The 20,678-nt window shown below is 37.3% G+C and overlaps 1 protein-coding gene across 9 annotated transcripts in view; it reads left to right on the forward strand.

Moving 5' to 3' along the window:
* OXR1 (oxidation resistance 1) overlaps nt 1-20,678 on the forward strand; it is a 262,445-nt gene that overhangs the window by 204,649 nt on the left and 37,118 nt on the right. For 7 of the 9 annotated variants that reach the window (XM_061373377.1, XM_061373373.1, XM_061373374.1 and 4 more), the window contains 5 exons: nt 2,766-2,873; nt 4,040-4,159; nt 8,946-9,098; nt 14,396-14,580; nt 16,319-17,112. In XM_061373377.1, the coding sequence (XP_061229361.1) occupies nt 2,766-2,873; nt 4,040-4,159; nt 8,946-9,098; nt 14,396-14,580; nt 16,319-17,112 (1,360 nt within the window). The remainder of the gene's footprint in view (nt 1-2,765; nt 2,874-4,039; nt 4,160-8,945; nt 9,099-14,395; nt 14,581-16,318; nt 17,113-20,678) is intronic. The other 2 variants (XM_061373380.1, XM_061373381.1) reach the window with 1 other exon arrangement.

Here is a 20,678-nt window from a genome sequence, read left to right on the forward strand (position 1 = left end):
AAGTCCCTCTCGGATTTCTTGTAGGCCCCTTTAAGTAATGGGAGGCTTCTGTAATGTCTCCCCTGAGCCTTCTCTTCAGGCTGAACAAGATCAGCTCTCAGCCTGTTTTCCTAGGAGAGGTGCTCCAGCCCTTTGAGCATCTTTACAGCCCTCGAGCTTCTAATGGAAACACCGTTCCTTATTTTGGTTGCAAATTTTGTTGTCTGTGCAACAAGTAGTACATTTCTGGTCCGATTATGGCTCTAATTTGATTTCTGCTTTAGAACCAATTAAAAGTGGCATATGAGAATATTCTTATTTTTTGTATATCTGCATGATAATGCAGTACTGAATTAATAAGAGCTACTACAATAGAGTCATATCTGAAATACTGCTGGAGAGAGATGCTTGCTGCTTTGTTTAGCTTAGTGGCTTCCTATCTAAAGAATTGTCACTATAGAATTGGAAAATTATCTAAAATAAGCTAATTGCCATGTTTTTGGCCATACCCTATCTTTTTGCTTTAGTGAATCTAGACTGACAAATGCACCTTTATTAAATGATAATGAACTCTGTATGGAAGGAAATTCTTCAACTGTTAGGAACCTTAATTATGCTAGTATCCCAAATTGCCCTCTGTTTCTATCTGTTGAACTGTAACTTTCGAAGTACATTATATTTGGAGCTGATTTATCTTTTTAGGACAACCCACTTCTCTTTGTATCTGTCAGTTACACTTGGTTATTCCTGTACTGTTGACATGTGTTCCCTAATGTGACATAACTTTGAAAAGTTAATAAAAAGAGAGCATTTATTTTCCTGAATTCTTTTGGGATGAACATTCTGTTCAGTGTTAAGCTAAGCTTTGGAACAGTTAAGTGGGAATGTGTTTTGAGGAGCAATTATGAAATTTTGATATACTACTTTTGCATTGCAGCCAATAGGAACTCCATTTGCCAGCTATTCTTGCAATGCAAATAAAATGTTTAAATATTTAATCACTCAATATTAACTAACGCTGTAACCTGTAGACGTATATTTTTCTATTCTGGCAAAATGTTTGCCGTTTCTGTGAAGAATAAATGTGCCTTGTTATAGTCTACTGACAGCAAAATGTATAATGCCGATTAGTTACATGGAACATATTAATTCAACTGGCACAGTCCACCACAGAGTACAGTTGGAGGCAGGCTAGCTGAATGTATACTTTTTATAACTTACCTCCACTGTAGCATGGTCATGAAAGCAGGGTGGTTTAGTCTTTTGGTTTCAGACTCTGCCCTTTTCTCTGTGACTGTGTAAGTCCAAGGTCTACTCTTGGGGCAAGCACTATGAAAAGCTGTGTATGCTCCAAGACTTTTCCTTCACTCCCTTCACCCTAGCCTCAGTTCTGTTTTCTGCCCCAGTTTAATCATTCAAACAGAAGTAGAGGATATCTGTTGTTTCATTCTAGTAACAGTTGACAAGGCATACAAGGCATGGTGCTACACATTTTTGTGAAGCGAATGAAGAGCGGAAGATATCTAGTGGGTATGCAGTCAGCTCATGATACCCGCTGGCTTTTGCTATGAAGAAAAGTGTGTGTTTGACTTTCACTCCCCCGTTCCCTACTTTTTCCTTGAAAATTAAGTAGAGGGAATTTAAAAGAGAAAGCAGTCTTTTCTGTAATTATCAAAAGAAGTTAGTTAAGAGAACAGCCTGACAATAGGAGGAAAAATTAAACCTGTGAGTAAATAGTCTAATACTTGCTACTCATATAGTGTGGAAGGTGTATAGCTTCTGCAGATGTAAATAGAAGGACACCTGAGAAGACATTTAAGGCAGGAGGCAATGGAATTTTTTTTATTTTTTTTATTTTCTAGCTGTGCTCCATGTTTAGCATCACAAGCATAGCTTTGCTTTATTGGTTCATCTTCTCTTATTTTCCCAGGTACAGTGTTCATGAAGCCCTGTGCATCGTGCAATGAACTTATTTTGGTTGTACGCTACCTTGTCATATCCCTTATCTTAAATGCCTGCTGAGAATTCTTTATTCTGAAATATTCTCTGTGAATAAAACTTTCTTCTGTTGGTTCATACTGGCTGTGTTTTAGAAAATGAGGGTGAAAATAACTTGGAAAAAAAAACTTTCTTTACTTGGGAATCACCTACTCAAAATGCTTATGCTCCATCTGCTGTCAGCCTACTTGACCTGTTTTGCTTCAGTACTTTTGCTTTTTATCTCAGTGAAGGTTTTTACTTGAAAGACAGGTTAACAGAAGCTTATTTCAGTAGGAGGAGACTGTTTGCATTTAGCGATTGCTTCAGCTTTTCTGTAAGTGAGGTTTTGGGGAAAAAAGGGTTCTGTGTAACCAGACAATTGTGCATTGGTCCACTGGTACCCAGAAATGAATTTATAGACCTCAAGTTCTGGTGCAGTAGCTGGGCCTACAGCTTAGTATGTGTGACAGACACTTCTGGCCACAGGGAAGCATAGTGGGAAGGCAGGTATCTTCTTGTGGTATCCTCATGTTTAGGGGTGGGTGTATTTCTGGGAGTTTAGTTTCATGTGGAGTTTTGTAGTTCAGTTTTGTGATTGTTTGGGGTGTTTTTTGTTGTTTTTTTTTTATTTGGTTTGGTTTTGTTTTTTTTTTTTGGGGGGGGGGAGTGGGGTAGGGGATGACAGTCATAAAGACCTACAGTTCATCAAAATCCTGGTAAATTTACACACGATAAAATTCATAAGCAACTATTTGAACTAACTTCTTACAGGTTTGTTTTTCTTTTTGTTTTCCCAATTGATACAGGTGGAATCAAGAGATACTTTAAACAGTATTGCCTTGAAATTTGATACAACACCCAATGAGCTGGTTCAGTTAAATAAGCTTTTCTCCAGAGCAGTCGTTCCTGGACAGGTATTACACTATACATGTTATTTATCCAACAAAGACCGGTTTCCTTTTGTTTCTAATCTCTACCAGAGGAAGTGTTAAACTACTTCTATTTCTGGTTTTCCTATTGGCTTTGTAAAAGAGTTTTTCATTTTTCTCTAGGTTGTGATTCCTTATGCCTATTAACTGCCTAAAAGGGGGACATCTCATGAAGCTACCTGTCTCTCTTAAATAAGATCAGAGGACTTTTAAAGCTAAATACACTTAATGGCATAATAACACTTGGGTACAAGCTAAATTGTTACTTTAAATATAGCAGTCTGTTTACCAACTTGGAAGACAAATTCAGGCTACAACATACAAACAACATTCCTGCCTGCAATTCTATTTTAATAAACTGAATAATGTTTCTTTTCCAGTCTGGAAACTTGCTGTCTTTACCAGCAGTATATGAACTTTCATTCACTTCTTAGGGGTCACCATTGCTTCTATCTCTTTCATTTCCTTCTTTTGCATTCATTTTTCACTTTGAAAGCCAGGCCTGGAAACAACTGAAAACTATTGGCCATTTGGTATTAGCCCTTTGTTTGAAAACATCCAGTGTTTATTTCTGATTGCAAAACTGTCTAAGTAGCTTGAAAGCCTACCACGGCCAAACTAATGTATGTAAGGGGGGTGAATAACTACAGTTGTTTTGGGTTAGTTTAATTTTTTTGTTTGGTTCGTTAGTTTGGGGACTTTGTTTTGGTTTTGTTTTGTTGCCGCCCCCCCCCACCCCTGTGCTAAGAGCTGCATCTATGAACTTGTTCCCCAGGCTGTTTCTCGGTTACTCAAATAGCAGAGAAATAATAGGGCAGGTCTTCCTTGAACACTGTATTGGGTGTTTCTGCCCAGCTGTATACTTCTAATGCTGTCTACGTGAACTTTTCTATTACAACTAAAATCAATCCTTAATGACTAGAAATCAATCTTATCTCAAAATAACTGCTTTAAAAAACTTTAAAAGCTAAAATTTAGTAATATTTGGTGTGATACGTATTTCATCAACTCATAATTTCTGTTAAAATTAATAGGAACAGGAATGATTTTGTATGGCTTATTTTGAGAAAGCATAGGAAATACACTCCTGCTGGGAAATCTAAAGTAAAACTGAAAGCATAACTTCTAACTACATTATATCTTCTTTATAGATTTTGTATGTTCCTGACCCAGACTACATTTCTAGTGTGGACAGCTCCCCCTCTCTAAGTCCTATAAGTCCCCTCTCACCTACATCTTCCGAAGCAGAGCTTGACAAGGCTGCAGTAAATGTAGGTATACCTGTTGTCCTTGAAATTAATTTTCCCTTACAAGAGAAATGTTACAGGTGCTATGCTTTCTTCTTAAACTATCCTTTCATTCTGGGGAGAAAGTATTTAACATCACTAAATTGAAAAGTAAAATAGTACCTTTTTAGAAGTAAATATAAGCTTTTAGTCTTCGTAAATGAGTTTTCTATGTGAAAACTGCTTTGAAGGCAAGCTATTTGTAGCGAATTACTATCCTTGCACATTGAAATCTTAAATACTAGTTCCTGTTGCATTTCTGTATTTGTTATTTTTCAGAACTAGTTACATATTTGTCTCTAATCTTACTGAGATTTTGTAGTAGTGATACATGGGCAAGAATACTCAAATAGCTAAAAGAAAAGGGCTCCCCCTGCTTCCTTTAGCAGTGTGAGTGGGGCTTCTCTGATTTAGCAAAATAAAGTAAATGGGGAGAGGAGGAAGCCAGTTTCAGTGAAAGGCTTATTCAGTAGTTCTTCCTTTGTAGATTTATTTTTTTTTTCTAATACTAAAATTATTTAGCCATCAAAGCTGCTCTGTATTTCAGCTTGAATGTAAATTCTTAGCTGGGAGCTAGCTTCATATGTCTTTCCAGAAACACTGATTTGCTGTCAACAGAACCCTATGGGGAGAACTCCAAGCAGGAAATGCCATATTGGAGCCTGAACTTCTCTGCAGTTTGTGCAATTATGACCTTATTCAGATGTTTCTTTATCTGTTACTACTATTCTTTTCCCAGATACTGTCTTTTCTCTCAAAACCCAAGCTTTCTTCATAGTGCTCGGTCAAGCTGTCAAATGTCTACTCCAGTAGACTACTCTGGCCTAGTATTCCTGTTCTCACAATATGTCTGCTGTCATTTGTGTTGAATAATTTCTTTTATGTTATATGTCAAACTGAATGTTCTGTAGCACAGTAAACAGACTAGTCTGCAAGAACACGTTTGTCTGTATCAGTCTTGGAATAACTGTAAATGTTAGAAGAGACCTACCCATATAGCCTATGTCATGACAAGTCAGTCAAAGAAAAATAGTTTCACTACTAGAAATCAGAGCTCTTCCTACAATGCACTAGATCCCATATCAGAAAAATACCTTATGCTTGCTCTTGTGCATTATTTTGTATGCTTGTTTGCATATAGTAGGTAACCATACCTGTAATTTATCTGAAACTTTGACTGTATGCATATAATAGATAAAAGCTTGAAAGTGTAGAAGAAACCAACTAGATTAAAATCTTTTAGAAGTTAGAATCTTCCTATGCAAAAGGTTTTGTCTAGTGTCAACAGTTCAATGTTAGGGACAATTTGAGTGTTATATGTCGTTTAACTGACACCCTGTGGTGTTGCAAAACTATTTGGTGCATGTTGTTATGTGTTGTGGATTACTACAAGTAGTTCTGAAATGCTTCAGGAAAAGTAAAGCATGAGCGATGTGACAAGATGTAATAAAGTGATTATGGAAGTGTCTGTTTCTGAGGTCTTTAAAAATACATGGAAGGAGGGAAAAGATATTTGTAGATACAGTTTGTCAAAAGAAAGCAAAGAATGGAAATCACTTGCATTCATTAGCGTGGACTCTATGTGTGTTTGGGTTTGCTTTTCAAACAGTCTTTCTAGCAACACAAAAGGTTCTCAACTTCTGTTTGAGCAGTTAAGGCTGGAAAGTTTTGTTCTTAATCATAGCACCTGTTTTCTGTGTTTTTCTTTTCTCTTTGCTGATTGCTGTCATTATGAATGAGAGCATACATTCTCTTATGTTCTGCATTGATAATCTGTCATCTTAGACGCTCCTTCAATTTTGACCCCAGATGTATGGTTTAAATTTAAGCCCATTTCAAGGTAAAGAGGCTATATTATGCTACCTGCATAATATAAAGGGTCTTCTGTGTGCTATGGTCATTTAAACTGATGTGTTCTTGCTAGAAATTGGATAAGATGGCTAATGAACAACTGAACCTCTGTTGAGGTAAGGTAGAAATTATTATATACTATGTTCTTTTGTTTCTGTTTTATCACACACTAGAGTAGCTTAGCACAACCATAGGGGTTAAATACAAATCAGCATGTGGCTAATGTAAGACCTGCATTGCCCTGTTAATTTTTGGGTGGTTTTTTTTTTACATTGCTACTGCCTATAAAACTTAAAAATCTACTTCAAAATAATATGTAGTGACAAGGGAGTCATCATTAAATTGGAAAGTCTGCCCCAGTGTTATTCCTCTCCTATATTGCATGACAATATAAATGAGAAAGAGATGGCTTGTTCACAGTGGACTTGGATATCAGCTGAGGATTCGTGCAGCCACTTGGTATGTGAATCACAAAGGTGACCACATAACTTTTAGGAGAAAGGTGTATATAGAATGATAAATCATTTCCAGGAAGTTCAGGTTTTACCTTTTTTCAGTAAAATTCAAGTCAGTGTTCTCTAAGATGCTTTGTATTCTTTGCTTTCTAACGAAAATTAAAAGATGCAAACGAAGTCTACATTAGTGCCAGAGATGAACTGAAACAAAGCTGTGTTTAATGTTCCTGAATGTGATTAAAGGTATTTAACTTCAGTCTGTACTAGTGACTAGAGCTGAACAGAAAAGCAGAAAACAAAAGGTAACACAGATGTTCACATTTTTAACAAATAGTAATATTTTATTAGTAAGTAAAGTAGCAATTATGTATGAAATGGAAGTCTTTAGGTGTTGGTTAAGCTCCAAGACAGGCTTGCTGTGACTGTAAAATAGGATTTGGCGCACTCTGTCTACTATACATGTAGCTTTTATTTCACTGTCTGTCCTGTCCCTTGTAAGGTTCCATATTCACTACTTTGGATGTACTGTTAGACAGCAGCATAGGTAACTCTTCCTGTTATCTGCCCAGGAAGGTCACTGTCCCAAAGTAAACTACTGGGGAAATGTGAACTGAATGGGTAGACTGCATGATGGGCTGGAATAATTGGCTGTATCTTTGGGCTCAAAGTGATTCCGCATTTGTGTGTGTGTAGCTGGTTATTTTTTGTTGTTTTCTGTGATGGTGGACAATTGCAAATCCTTAGGGCCCCTATTGGGCTAATATTGTTGATAATCTGCTCATTAGTGACTTGAATCATAGAATCATAGAATAGTTAGAGTTGGAAAGGACCTTAAGATCATCAAGTTCCAACCCCCCTGCCATGGGCAGGGACACCTCACTCTAAAACTTATCACCCAAAGGCCTCATCCAGCCTGGCCTTGAACACTGCTAGGGATGGAGCACTCACAACTTCCCTGGGCAACCTATTCCAGTGTCTCACCACCCTAACAGGAAAGAATTTCCTCCTTATATCCAATCTAAACTTCCCTTGTTTAAGTTTTAACCCATTACCCCTTGTCCTATCCCTACAGTCCCTAAAGAAGGGTCCCTCCCCAGCATCCCTATAGGCCCCCTTCAGGTGCTGGAAGGCTGCTATGAGGTCTCCACACAGCCTTCTCTTCTCCAGGCTGAACAGCCCCAACTTTCTCAGACACAGGACAGAACACACTGTCAGCAAGCTTGGGGTGAGGAGGGGGGGAGGGAGCAAAAATTAGGGAAAGTGGGCAATACAGTGGAGGGAAGGGCGAAGGCTGCTCATCAAAGGGACAAGAGTCTGGAGAGAAGAAGTAACAGAAATCTCATTAAATTCAACAACAGCCAAGACCTGCCTGGGACAGAAAGAACCTCATATAGCAGTACAGGGTAAGGATTGGCTAGCAGAGATTGAGGAGTAGTGTCCTGGTGGAGATGTTGAACAATGTTCAGTTGTGATAGTGAAGGCTAATCATATGCCAGGTGGCAGAGGAAAGAGGAACACCAGCAGGTTGAGGAAAATGGTTATTCTCCTGTCTGAGGGGGATCGTGAAGCTGCATTTGCAGTATTTTGTCCACTTCTGGCACCTACAGTACAAGGTAAAGATTGACATGATGGAGATAGTCCAGTGGAGGGCCTTTAAGAGATCAGGGAATGGAAACATCAGGCACAAGAATTGCTGAGAGTTGGGGCGGTTTTAGTCTGGAGAAGAAAATACTAATGAACAGCCTCGTTTCTGAGTATGTACTACCTGATAGGTGAGAGAAGAGTCTCAGGGTTCTTCAGAGGTTTGTAATAAACAGTGGGCAGCAGTAGCTGCAAGTTGCTGCAGAAGAGGTCCTGGTTAAATGACAGGAAAATATTTTTCACAGTGAGGGTGGTTAAACGCTGGAGCGGGTTCCTTGGAGAGGCTGTAGAATTGAAGACTTAAACTCAACTGGAAAGGTTATGAGCAACATGACATGACGTAATATAATGTAAGCTTAGGCCTGCTTTGAATACAGGGTTGGACTTGCTGACCTTGCAACAAAGTAGTGAGTAATATTATGGAAGGTAAACAGGATGTTTAGTAGGACTTCTGTTGAAGTTAGAAAATAACCTTTTCTGCTAACTTCTGCTCAAAACTTGCATGTGACACTGGGTGGCTTCTTTATGTGTGCTCTAATCATTGTCTTGCTTATTCCCAAGTTGATTCTGAATACCTTTGCCCATTTGCATTTCTTACTGGCTTGTTGAGCTCTGCTTTGTTTATTGCCAAACTGTCAGATCATAGAATCATAGAATGGTTAGGGTTGGAAAGCAGTCCTTTAAACTTCAGTGGACTTGGACCCTATTTTTTTAATTTTCTTTATGTCAAACCAAAATAAGAAAAATTACACAACAAAATCTCTTAAAGTTAATATTGAAAAAGGCAGGGTGTTAAGTTTATTTTTTTTAACATTCCCTTACAGGATCCAGATGGAGTCCAACGGAAAGAGTCAGCTGTTTCACCAGCGCACCCATGTGTTCGTCCTGCAAGAGTGGTATCGTCCACCTCCGAAGAGGAGGAAGCTTTTACAGAGAAATTTCTAAAAATCAATTGCAAGTACATCACTAATGGCAAGGTATTTAAACATACAGATTTTACTGTTACTGTAGGGGATGTAAAAGTAAAGTATACTTAAACCATAAACACAGGGTGAAATTTAGTTAATGATAGGTAGGTGGATCATCTTATATGCATATACATGTTTATATAAACGTACTTTTTTTTTTTTAATCAGTTTTTCCTTTGCATTCTCAGACCACTTGTTTCTTAGATGTGATGCAAACAGTTAGCAAGTGATGAATCTGTGACAAACTTCCCTGTAGCCATACTGTTAAATGATTCTCTTGTGATGAGGGCATGAGATAGTCATAGAGTCATAGAATAGTTACGGTTGGAAAGGACCTTAAGATCATCTAGTTCCCCCCCCCCCCGCCATGGGCAGGGACACTTCACACTTTAGCCGTGTCACCCAAGGCTCTGTCCAACCTGGTCTGGAGCATCACCAGGGATGGAGCGTTCACAACTTCCCTGGGCAGCCCATTCCAGTGCCTCACCACACTAACAGTAAAGAATTTCTCCCTTATATCCAATCTAAACTCCCGCCGTTTAAGTTTTAGCCTGTCCCTAATGAATAGTCCATCCCCAACATCCTTATACCCCCCCTTAGATCTGTTTATTCCTTAGGTTAGTATCTCTCATAAGTAATTCTCTTTACTTTCAGTGGAGAAGAACATGGCTTAAAGTATAAGGAAATAGATAGTTGGGTAGCTTCACTTCCATTTTTCTGAAGCAGGACACCATGAGCAGAATTAGCTTCTAATTCTGTAAACAAGCACTTCTGTATTTGGTGTAGGCTAGTAGAAATCTTGATTTTAATTTGAAGCAGGAGTTAAAGATCTCAGTAGTGTCATTACACAAATGCCTTCAGATAATTCACTTCCATTCAGCTCATAGTTGCACAAGTCTTGCACAGATTTTCAGGGACAGAGATGTCAAGAGATGTTATCTCAGAATGCTTTAAGAAAACACAAAGTTTTCCTCTCCCACCCCACAGAAATGTGAATGACTATTAGGCACTTTAATCAGGCAAAGTCATGCCTTCTGTCAATGAATGCAAAGAAACTCAAAGTAGTTGTAGTATTTCCTCCTTCACCTGAAGTTTGGGTATGTATATAGGAATAAGGCTGAATCTGTTGCTCAGCAGTAGGTTTACAGGTAAGTTATGCTAATGATAAAACTGATTAATAATCTCCTACAGCTCTAATTTATTTATTTTTTCTGATGGGAGGGACTGTAGGTCTGTATATGTCTAGACTTGAAGCCTTTTGACAGTAGATGTATACTGGCAAAAACTGTGTGTTAGAAGTTGGTGAGACAAGTACCGGAGCTACTGTTTGTAGCTTTATTCTAGTTTGCAGTTAATTTGCTTCACTCCTTGCAAGAAGGCCTTAGGTGACTTTTTTGACATTGATCCTAGACAAGTCATTACTTACCAGTTTTAAGTGCTCTGATGCAGAAGAGTTAGGAACTGTGAGCCTCTGTTAGAGATTGGCTGTACTGGAAAAATCTAGGGTTAAAATTTACTGTATATTATTAATGTGCTGTTCCTCATCAGAATATTATGGGAAACGTTCACAGCATCCGTCTTTGGCTTGCATCTTTACAGCTGATTTTCAGAGCTTCACGGAGAATTCTGTTTAAAGAGTTGTAACCCACTGCAGTATCAGACCGTACCTGGGGAGATAGGGAGAGGAATGAATGCTAGCATGCTCAGATTGGAGTGCCAGATTTCATAAATTCAGCATTTAATTTAGGTGTTGTCACATGTGATAGGAATGTCCTTTGGCACGTCGTCTTGTCCTCTCCTTGATACATTTCCTGATGATGCAGGAGGATATATCTTCAAAGGTGTTTTCTGGAGAAAGCTTAAAAGATTCATTCTCTGCTTCCCACTCTAGAAATGATTTTGAAGGTCATAGTTAACTGTCTGAAAGGGCTTCAGGTGTGAAATCTCAGACATCTGATGCTTGTAAACTGCAGTCTAGGGAAAGCCTGTCTTTCAGTGTGATTAATTTCACATGTGAAAGGGTTTCCATTAGGTTAAGGCAGTCTAGTTTCTTCTCAGTTTTCAAGACTGCTAATTCTGTATGTGTGTGGAGTTGGTCTTAGTCATTCATGTGAATTCTTGGACAACCATATAGGAATTCTCTGAGAGGCAGTGTCTGGAACTTGGAAATACTTTCACTATTACAGTATTTGCTTTCTGGTACCTGGTGAGGGCTGCTGTTAGAAGTAGGGGATTAGGCATGGTTAAAAACAGGGCGGTGTCAATATGCCACACCCTGGTCAAATAATAAATCGGTGTAGCCAGTGTGCTGCAGAGTAACACCTTCACTCACCATTTATTATGTATGTAGGCATGTCCTTTCTCTCAGCCACACTGCTTCTCTTGTGAAAAGGTGTGCTGCTGGGTTTCTTTAATTCTTTTAACTATTCCTTGCAGGCAGAAGGAAGTATCTGAAACAGGCTACTTGATTGAACTGAAGCTACTAGAGGAGCTTTGAAATTATTTGTTCATTCTTATTTTTGCTAGTGTACTTACCCTCTTTTGAAAAGTAGTAGGTAAAGGAAAATTACTAATACTAAGGTTTAAAAAACAGCCACCAAAAAAAGACAACCTGGAAACATGGGCACAAAGAGTACACCTGGTTCATGAAGTGAGAAGAAGGACACTGACAAGGTTCAAAATTTCTACAAGGACGGGGGAGGGAAAAGAATAAGTGATTATTGTTATGATAAAAGCACAATCAGGTGTGCCCTAGAAAAAGACTACTGTCTTGGATATGATAACATTTCTTTAAGATATTAGTAAGCCTGGCCTGTGAGGTTTGGGAGCGGTAAGTTGGTGTATTCTGGATTGTTGAAATTGAGGCTGAAGCAAGATAACTGAAACAAGATGTGCAGCTGGTTCTTCATACGTGTTATCCTAATGTTGTGATTCTCCAGTGTTCAGATAAGCAGTGTAAAATTGACTCTGGAAACTTCTAATGTACTTTGCAGTAAAATATCCTTTAATTGATTTTTTACCTGGGCTAACAGCTGATGTAGTCTAACTTGCTTTTGCGAGGTCAGATAAAGCATTGGACCTTGTTGATGTGAATGATATATCAGTAGTGACAGCTCACCGCTTGGTAGAAAAATAGGATCTCTTTTTATTGCCTCAAGAGCTTTAGGGCTTCCTGTATACTTAATTTATTAAGGAAGGTTCATGAAATAGTGAATATGTGAAAACAGAATCTTAGTCTGGAAATTGAGTTATACAATGAACTTGATTACTGATTGTTTCTACTGAGTAATGCATAATTTTAGAAGTTGGTATGGAACTCTTAAAACCCTTTGGCTAGAGCAATCATACAGCCGTACCTTTTTCTCATGTCTCTCTCCAGCCTGACTGTTGTTGATGAAACATGTGGTCAGTGAAACAGTACAAGTATTTCAGTTGGAAGGGACCTACAGCAATCATATAGTCCAGCTGCCGTCAAGGCTGTGGCCTTGCCTTTTCTGGATCATATGTAGAGAGCATTGATAAAATACTTTCATGTGCAGTCATTAATGAAAGACTTCAGATCTAGAAATGCTGCTGGGTTTTTTTGCATTATGTACTGAATTTACTGAAGTAGTATTTCTTTAAAGAGAAGCAGTTTTCTTCTGAGTACATTTACTGACTTCTGAAGTAGTGTTAAATTTATATTGTAGACTACAATGGATATAACCAAATGTAGACTTCTCTTGACAGTCATTCTCTTGAGATCTTCTGGGCACATTGAAAGTCTGTTTCCACAGTACAGTGCTGGGAAAGAAATGCCAGTCACAGTTTTGTTTCAGTGTCTTAAACACCTTGGACTTGTGTAAATACATTGTGCTGATTTCAACAAGTTTAAGCATATGCTTTTTACTCTAAAAGGCATGTATAAAACCAGACAAGGCACTGAACAGTTAACAGGACTTAAAAGCAGCTTAAGAATGTGTACCTGAGACTGTTTACATTTTTCCATAATGGCAATACTGTTGGTCATTGCTGTAGGCGTTAATACTGTTCTTGGTTTGTTTATTATAACTTGCAACTTCCTGCTCAGTACGCGGCATCTTTGTTTTTCTACTGTGAAGTTCATCAACCATCATAATGCTGGGAACAAATTCCTGGAATCGGGGAGGATTGTAGCTGTATTTCACACTGTTCTGATCTGTTGTCTTAAAACAAAACTGGAAACAATCAATCACCTCCCTAATACACAATGATTGTAATCGCTGTGAACATTTTTTTCACACAAAGCAACTCTTTTGATTGTTGCACAGAATTTTTAAATGTCTTTCTAAATTTGTACAGTCCTTAGGATTCAAAATCTGTGACTGAAGGTTCACTATCATTCTGCTTAAACCTAGACTTCTTCCAGTTCATAGTTCTAGCTCAAACTGTACCGTTGAGACAGTTTAATTTTTTAGCAGGCAGCTGATGTTATGTTTGCATGTGTTTCTAATGCTTAAAAAAAGAGAGAAAAAGGAAAAAAAGTTTCATGTATAGTAAATTATCTTCATACCTGTATTGTGTAAAAACCTACAGCTTATGGTATGAGTATCAACTTTCTTCAGATGTTTTGATATTAGAAGTTTAAAATCTACTTGTATTCATGTACTGCAGCTATGATGAAATCCATCTAAAGCTGCATCTTGGTGCTGCCACATCTTTAAAAATCTTCAATATTTTTAATCTAGTTACATTTTATAAATACGCTTGTCCAACCAGTTAACAGTCGATTAAGTTAGAATGACGTGTATTGGATAGTACTGTTGCTTTTGTGTAAAGATGAACGATTTTTGAAGGTCATTCTTTTCTTGTTCTTTAATTAAATAGTAGCAAGTGAGAGGAGTGAAAAGTCAGGATTTAGGCAATGATTCAAGTTAATAAGTTATTTGTAAAACTAGTAATAAGCCATGTGGTTATATGGGAAGGGTGTATGTTTACCTCAGAGGAGCTGCCTAGCATATCCTTTAGGGTGCAGGGGATTTTGGTTTGGTGGTTTTGGGGGTTGTTTAGTGTGTATTTTGGGGGTTTGTTGTTTGGGGGTTCTTTTACTCAATCCAGCTATTAAGTAGCTGCAAGGACCAAAACTGTTCTTTTGGGAAAGCGGGTACAATTAATTTGCTTCCCCAGAAAAATGGTTATGCTTTTCTAGATGACTGAAAAGCAAAAGAAACTGTACAAAGTTGCTTAAATATACAGATGCTTTACAAACATGTTTTGACTACAAGAAACGGAGAATAAGCTGAAATACAAAGGAGAAAAATTACCACATATTTTTCCTCTCATTTTAGGGTACTGTCAATGGTGTGCTGCTAGTGACGCCAAATAATATAATGTTTGATCCTCATAAAATGGATCCTTTGGTCCAAGAGAACGGCTGTGAAGAGTATGGCATCATGTGTCCAATGGAAGAAGTAATGTCAGCTGCTCTGTATAAGGAAATTGTGGACAGCAAAATTAAGGATTCATTAAGCATGTAAGATAGAATAGTGTTTATAAAACTTTAAGTAAATATGAGTGGTAGCCATATCGCTGATCATGCAAAACTAGCAAAAATGCGTTTTCTTCTGTTCTAAGAACATCATTGAAGATTGAGTTGGAAACACCCATGAGAACTTGCTTCACCTTAAGTTCTCACATTCTATATACTCTATAGAATAAATCTTCTTCTTATATACATGGATTCTAATTTCCTCCAATAGTTTCCTTTAAAAATACTATATAGCAAGAAATACTACACCACTTCCTCTGCCCCATCCCTACTATGAAAACAGGAACAGATGTGTTTGATCCCTCAGTAATTTAAAGACACATGAATAGGAAAGTCCAACTTAAACAGCTTTAGGTGCAAATCTTTATTGTTCATCATTTTTCACTTGCTGCTTAAACTCCTGATGCTCTTAAAAATGGTTGTAAGACTCATTTTCTAAGATGTATGTGTATTTTTATGGCATTAGGAGTACATTTTTTTCCCTTTTTGGGTAAGAGAGGAACTGCATGTTTGCCTTTGTGTATAGCTTGTTAGGGGTGGACAGGGTGAGTCTGGGGCTCTGATGTTTAGTATGGTAGGCATTTAAAACTGACTTTAAACAGCTTTATGAAAAACCTTTGTTCCATTCTGTCAGTTGCCTAATTTTTATACTGTCTTCAGAAATAGAATGAACTCTAACATTAAAGCCAAAAAGGATTAAAAAAAAAAAAATCATGCCACATGTACCTGTCGCAGCTCATAAAGCACAGATATTTGCAGACTACCTTGACCATCTAACTGCAGGGAAGTGGACTTTAAACAAGGTAGAATTGTCTGTATATATGAAAGAGTAAAGCTTGTTTGCTGATACGCAATTTTTAGAGTTGAATTTTTTAAGTAAGGTATAAAGATACTCAATGCTCTTCTAAAACAGAATTTCTCGTTAGCTTATTTTGAAAGGCAGGCTTGAATAAGATTATGTTAAGGAAAGTAGGTTCTTTTATGCTTGCTTTTTTCTTACACTATTTATCAACATCTGATGTCTGCTGTTTAAATCATTCAGTTGTACCAAGTAGTTTGGGATCTATTTTGCCTAACAGCGGTATCCTCAAAGATAAGTACCTAACTGGAGAAGACACTGATCACTGGTTTAGGTATTTCGCATGGGTGAAATGGTAAGATCTGCCTTAATGTGTTCCTGTTCTGCACTGACTAGCTTAGTTAAGGTTAGACCAGATATTTTTTGCCATTCTGTTCTTATTGGTGAACTAGGTGTCAACTTCATGATAGGGTGGGACAGACCTATACAATTGTACTGGCCTTTTTGGTCAGCAAAGCTTAAAAGATCGTGGACAGTTTTTACCGTTAGAGGTTATGGTTCTATGGAGCTTTTTGTTGTTTTTTTTTTTTTTCCTCTGTTGTTTTGGTGTTTTCTTTATACTTCAGGCATCTCAAACAACCTTGTTACTATCATGGAAAGCCCTGTGAAAGTAGTGTAATAAACTTGGAAAGTCTTATCTATGTCATGCTGGTAAAAGGTCTGCCATAAGTTTGCTTTTACAAGAACATATTTTATGCTTGTTTCTTACTATTGACGCTCTGGCTTAAGGTTGCTTAAGGGTTGTTTTATTAAGAGCACTTCTAGGGTTGTTGGTTTTGTTTTTAAGCATTAAACAAAACTTAGTAAAGAAAAGAGTTTGATGTAAAAGGCACCTGCTATAACAACATTTTTTTTTCTCAACAGAGATGTAGAACAGTTGTCTCTAAGGGAACATTGCCATTCCAAGAAAGGTGCAAAGAGCAATACAGATGAAGTGGATTCCAGGATTCAGGATACAGGCAATGACAGTGCTAGTACTGCCCCAAGGAGCACAGAGGAGTCTCTTTCAGAAGATGTCTTCACAGAATCGGAACTCTCTCCAATACGTGAGGAACTTGTATCCTCAGATGAGCTTCGACAAGACAAATCTTCTGGAGCATCATCAGAATCTGTCCAAACAATAAACCAGACTAGTGCTGAATGTTTAGCAGTCATTTCAGACTCAAATGAAGCTGCCAGTGACTTAAAACCCAGTGTGGAAATGGTTGCAAATGTTAAACAGTTTGGTACCCACAGCTTAGGTTCAGAAAGAGCTGAGATGTCTAGAAATGGGGGAAAAGAACCTAGTGAAAATATTGCAGGTGTCCTCCAGCAGTCTTTACAACAAGCACACAGTAGTGAAGAGCATGACAAAGAGGCAGAAGTGGGCAACAGTCAAGATTCCTCACTAGGAAAAGAACCACAAGGAGAGAGTAAGACAGGAGAGGAATGTCCACGTTGTGAAGATACCACAGGCTCTCAAAAGAAAGAGACAACTAATAAAGAGAAAGTAGCGAGAGAGCGAACTCAAGACTCAGAGACAGAAGTTGAGGAACTCCGCAAACTGTGGAAGACCCACACTATGCAACAAACAAAACAACAGAGAGAGAACATGCAGCAGGGTTCACAAAAACAAACTAGTCAGAAAAGTGGGACTGCAGGAGATGGGCAATTGGAAGGTGAGTCAGTATCTATGGATACACTCTTAACCTTCAGATTCGCAGTGTTTCTCCCTCTAACATAATAATTTTATTAGTTTTCATTCTGTAGAATACATCTTCCTTGATATTGCTTATATTTCTCATTGGTTTGAAGATATGTTAAGATATGTTACTTTATATAAACCAGTGGGGAAAAATATTGCTCAGGAAAGTGAAAATGTGAATGCCTTTGTTACTGTCATTTTTCCTCATTGTAATTGTATTTATTAACATATTAAAGCACAGTATCTTTGTAGGAGAGATATAAATGAGCTTGTAAATTTGATCCATGATGCATTGGTCAGTGTAGAGCTCAAAATTAAAAATGTTCTCTAGCAATCAGTTGGCTGCCACTTAAATTTTTACCCTAGTGTACGTGTGTATGAATGAATTTCAGAGAATGAATTTCATCTTGCTTATAGCATACCTACCTTGTGATTATGGTTTATGTGAGCAATGAACTCTAAAATTGTAACATTCCAGAATTTTGTTCACTTGCATCTTGTCATTCTTTCATGCTGACTAGAACAAGGTTAAGCATACAGAAAGACATTTTTCAGGATAAGTAACAGATAGATTGTAAAAAGCTATTGCTATAAATATGGGGAGCAACTAGATTATTTCTTGATTACCTGCCCTGCTCTGCAAAAATCACGTCTTAGTTGGAAGTTATCTTGAAAGTCTGATGAAGTTAATACAAAAAATGTGTTTTTCTTTAAGTAACGGAAAGATGTTTCTGTATTTGTGTGATTTTTTTTTTTTTTTTTTTTTTTTTTTGCTTTTGAAAAAAATCATAGGTCACTTTTTGATGCCTTAACATCTTTACTAATGAAGATAAACGAGTTGTTTTAATTGTGCACTATTTTGGGTGCTAGAAAGAAAACATACAATCTATTTGTAACAGGCATTATAGATATATGAAGTACATTTGAAGGTGAAGTTCATTATGTTAACTTAAAGTTGAGATTATATTGAATAGAAAGGCATATTCTGCATTTGGCAGAAATTCATCTTGCATTTCAGAGTTCTTTGCCAATTGAATATTCTTTATAGTTCGGTTGTATTATGTCATTTATTTTGCCAGTTTCTAAAAGATTCTGTCATTGAGTGACTGCAGGTTTTTCATGTGGTCAGTACAGTGACAGACTATATATGTGTATAATCGGAAGAGTACCTGCATGCAGAGGTGTGCTGACCAGAAATCTGCACATGGTGATACACCCTCACTGAGGGTTGTGGGGACAGAATAGGGAAAAAAAAAGAAATAAAGTGAAGCACAGGTTACTTTTTGGAGGTTTGGGCCAATGATTTCAGTCCAGTTTCAGCTGGAATTGTTGTATGTTGTTCTTGCATGTTGTACTAGTGGAATGGTAATAAAATGGTAATTATGAGTTATTTCCCAGTCTAGATAGATTTGGTGAAGCTTCCACTGCCATTGTCTACAGGCGAGTTTAAATAGGTCCAATGTAAAAGCATAGATCTATTGCTTAACTCTTGAAGGTCATCAAAGACTAAATATGACAGGTCTGCTATCAGTAGATGACAGAAAACAGTCAATACAAAATTGAAACACTGCAAACACTTTCTGATATCCTGTCTATTAACTAAAACTCTGAAGTAGTCATACTATGAGTTTTGTATCATTAAGCTACCTAGATCATTGTTTTATGTTCTGCACACAGCAAGAACTTTGAATTTCTTTGCTTTTGTGGGAGTTTTAAGTACCTAGACTTTGGGGAACTACCACTTCTTGATCTTCACAGAGCATAAATGTTTCAGTTTGGAGTTAATGATCTGTTTGTTCTGAATGCTGAACAGGTGATGCAGTGCAAATTGAGAGCAAAAGTAGACTAGCTAAAAAGGTCTCCCTTGGTGGGTTGGTTTGGTTTTTTTTTTGGGGGGGGGGGTGTTCCTTTTTTTGGTGGTTTTTTTTGTTTGTTTGTTTCTGGGTTTTTTTTAAATTATCATCCAGGACTCTCTTATAGTCTCTTCTATTTTTACGGACACTTATGTCAACCACTAGACTGAAGTAAAAGTAGTTGCTACAATTTGGAGAAATTGTAATGGTAGCTTTGTGTGTGTATAAACAAGCTGGAATCTCATTGATGGTAACATGTATATTTGCTGCTTAGTTAGCTGGATACTGACAGATATAAAACAAAGGTATCAGAAACATAATGGCCATTAGTAAAAAACTTTTTAATGATAAATTCTTTAAAATTAACAAAAGTATATTGGAGAACACATCAAAAAAGAGCATCTTAAGTAGCCCTTTTGACATTTGGGGGCAGGACTCAGTTTTCATTCTCTCTGCTAGTTGGAAATATAATATCATTTTTCTTTCTAAAGGTATTAAAGTTCAAATCCAACTTCTCTGACATCTAGGTCAGAGGAGTTCTAAACTGCTGCATCTAAAGGATCAAAATCCGAAATATCAGATCAGTTAGAGTAATTCCCTAACACTGCCATAAAGTTCGTGTGCCAGTCCTATGAAATAGGTGTTTTGTTTATCTAGGGTTCTTTGGGGGTTTGTTTTTAGTCTGATAATTTACCGTTGAGTTTACAGAGTTATAAGATACTTCCAAATCATACATATTCTGGCTATTTTACTATCCCGTATACTGCAGTCATCATTCTAAAATGTGCAACTGCACATTTATTTACTGGGGTGGGAAAACTGTTTTATGCAACACTGCTGTTCTCTAAACTTTATAATGAAAGTCTGATTGAGAGAACATATAGCAGAGATGTTCCTAGATCAAGGTGATGTTTTCTGTACTTAGTGTTATCTGTAGTTTGCATAGACACTATAAAGGAGAACTTCAACTGTAAAGAAAAGATGAGTGTCCTAGAAAACTGGAATATATCTGTATGTACATATAACACCGACGTAGGAAAAATTCTTTGTTGCTGTAGCTGATCATAACAGCTCTTTAAGTTTACATTTTCGTTCCTTGCTTTAAGAAGTCTCTTGTGGCTGGAACTCATGTTCTAGGATTTGGGCAATTAATCTAGTAAAGAAACAATTGCTGAGAAGCCTGGTGCTGACTTGAAAATCCAGACCTTGAGGGAAATTATATAATTCTATTAGTTTGATTAAATACACTGATGGAGGGGAAAAATACCATACCACAGCATCCAGTATACTTTACCTTGAAGTGGTGTTCATATTGAAATGCTTTATATAGCTAATAAATTAAAATTCATCTCAACCCTGTATTAGTAGTGCCAGAGCTTTTCTTTTTTTAAATGAAAAGTAACTAATCTACAGCTTTGACATTTGTGAATCAAGACTAAGTACTTATTTAACGTTGTGTCTTTTGCCATTTGTATGGAATATCTTTTTAACGGGGGGGTTGTCTGATTCAGTGTTGAGGGGTGTGCATGGAGAATACCTTCTGAAATACTTTCAAGAATGGATGAGAGACTTGTATCTGGGGTTGGAAGCAGAAATGAACGTTAGAATTATTCAAATGTGTTGTACTCTGAAGTTAGTTCTGCTGATGCAAGTTATGTCACAAAAAAAGGACAGGTAATTATTACTA

This window comes from Neopsephotus bourkii, unplaced genomic scaffold (assembly GCF_033783945.1).
Source record: "Neopsephotus bourkii isolate Nb327-2 ecotype Australia unplaced genomic scaffold, CSIRO-AGI_Nbou_v1 NB_1630, whole genome shotgun sequence".
NCBI lineage: Eukaryota > Metazoa > Chordata > Aves > Psittaciformes > Psittacidae > Neopsephotus > Neopsephotus bourkii.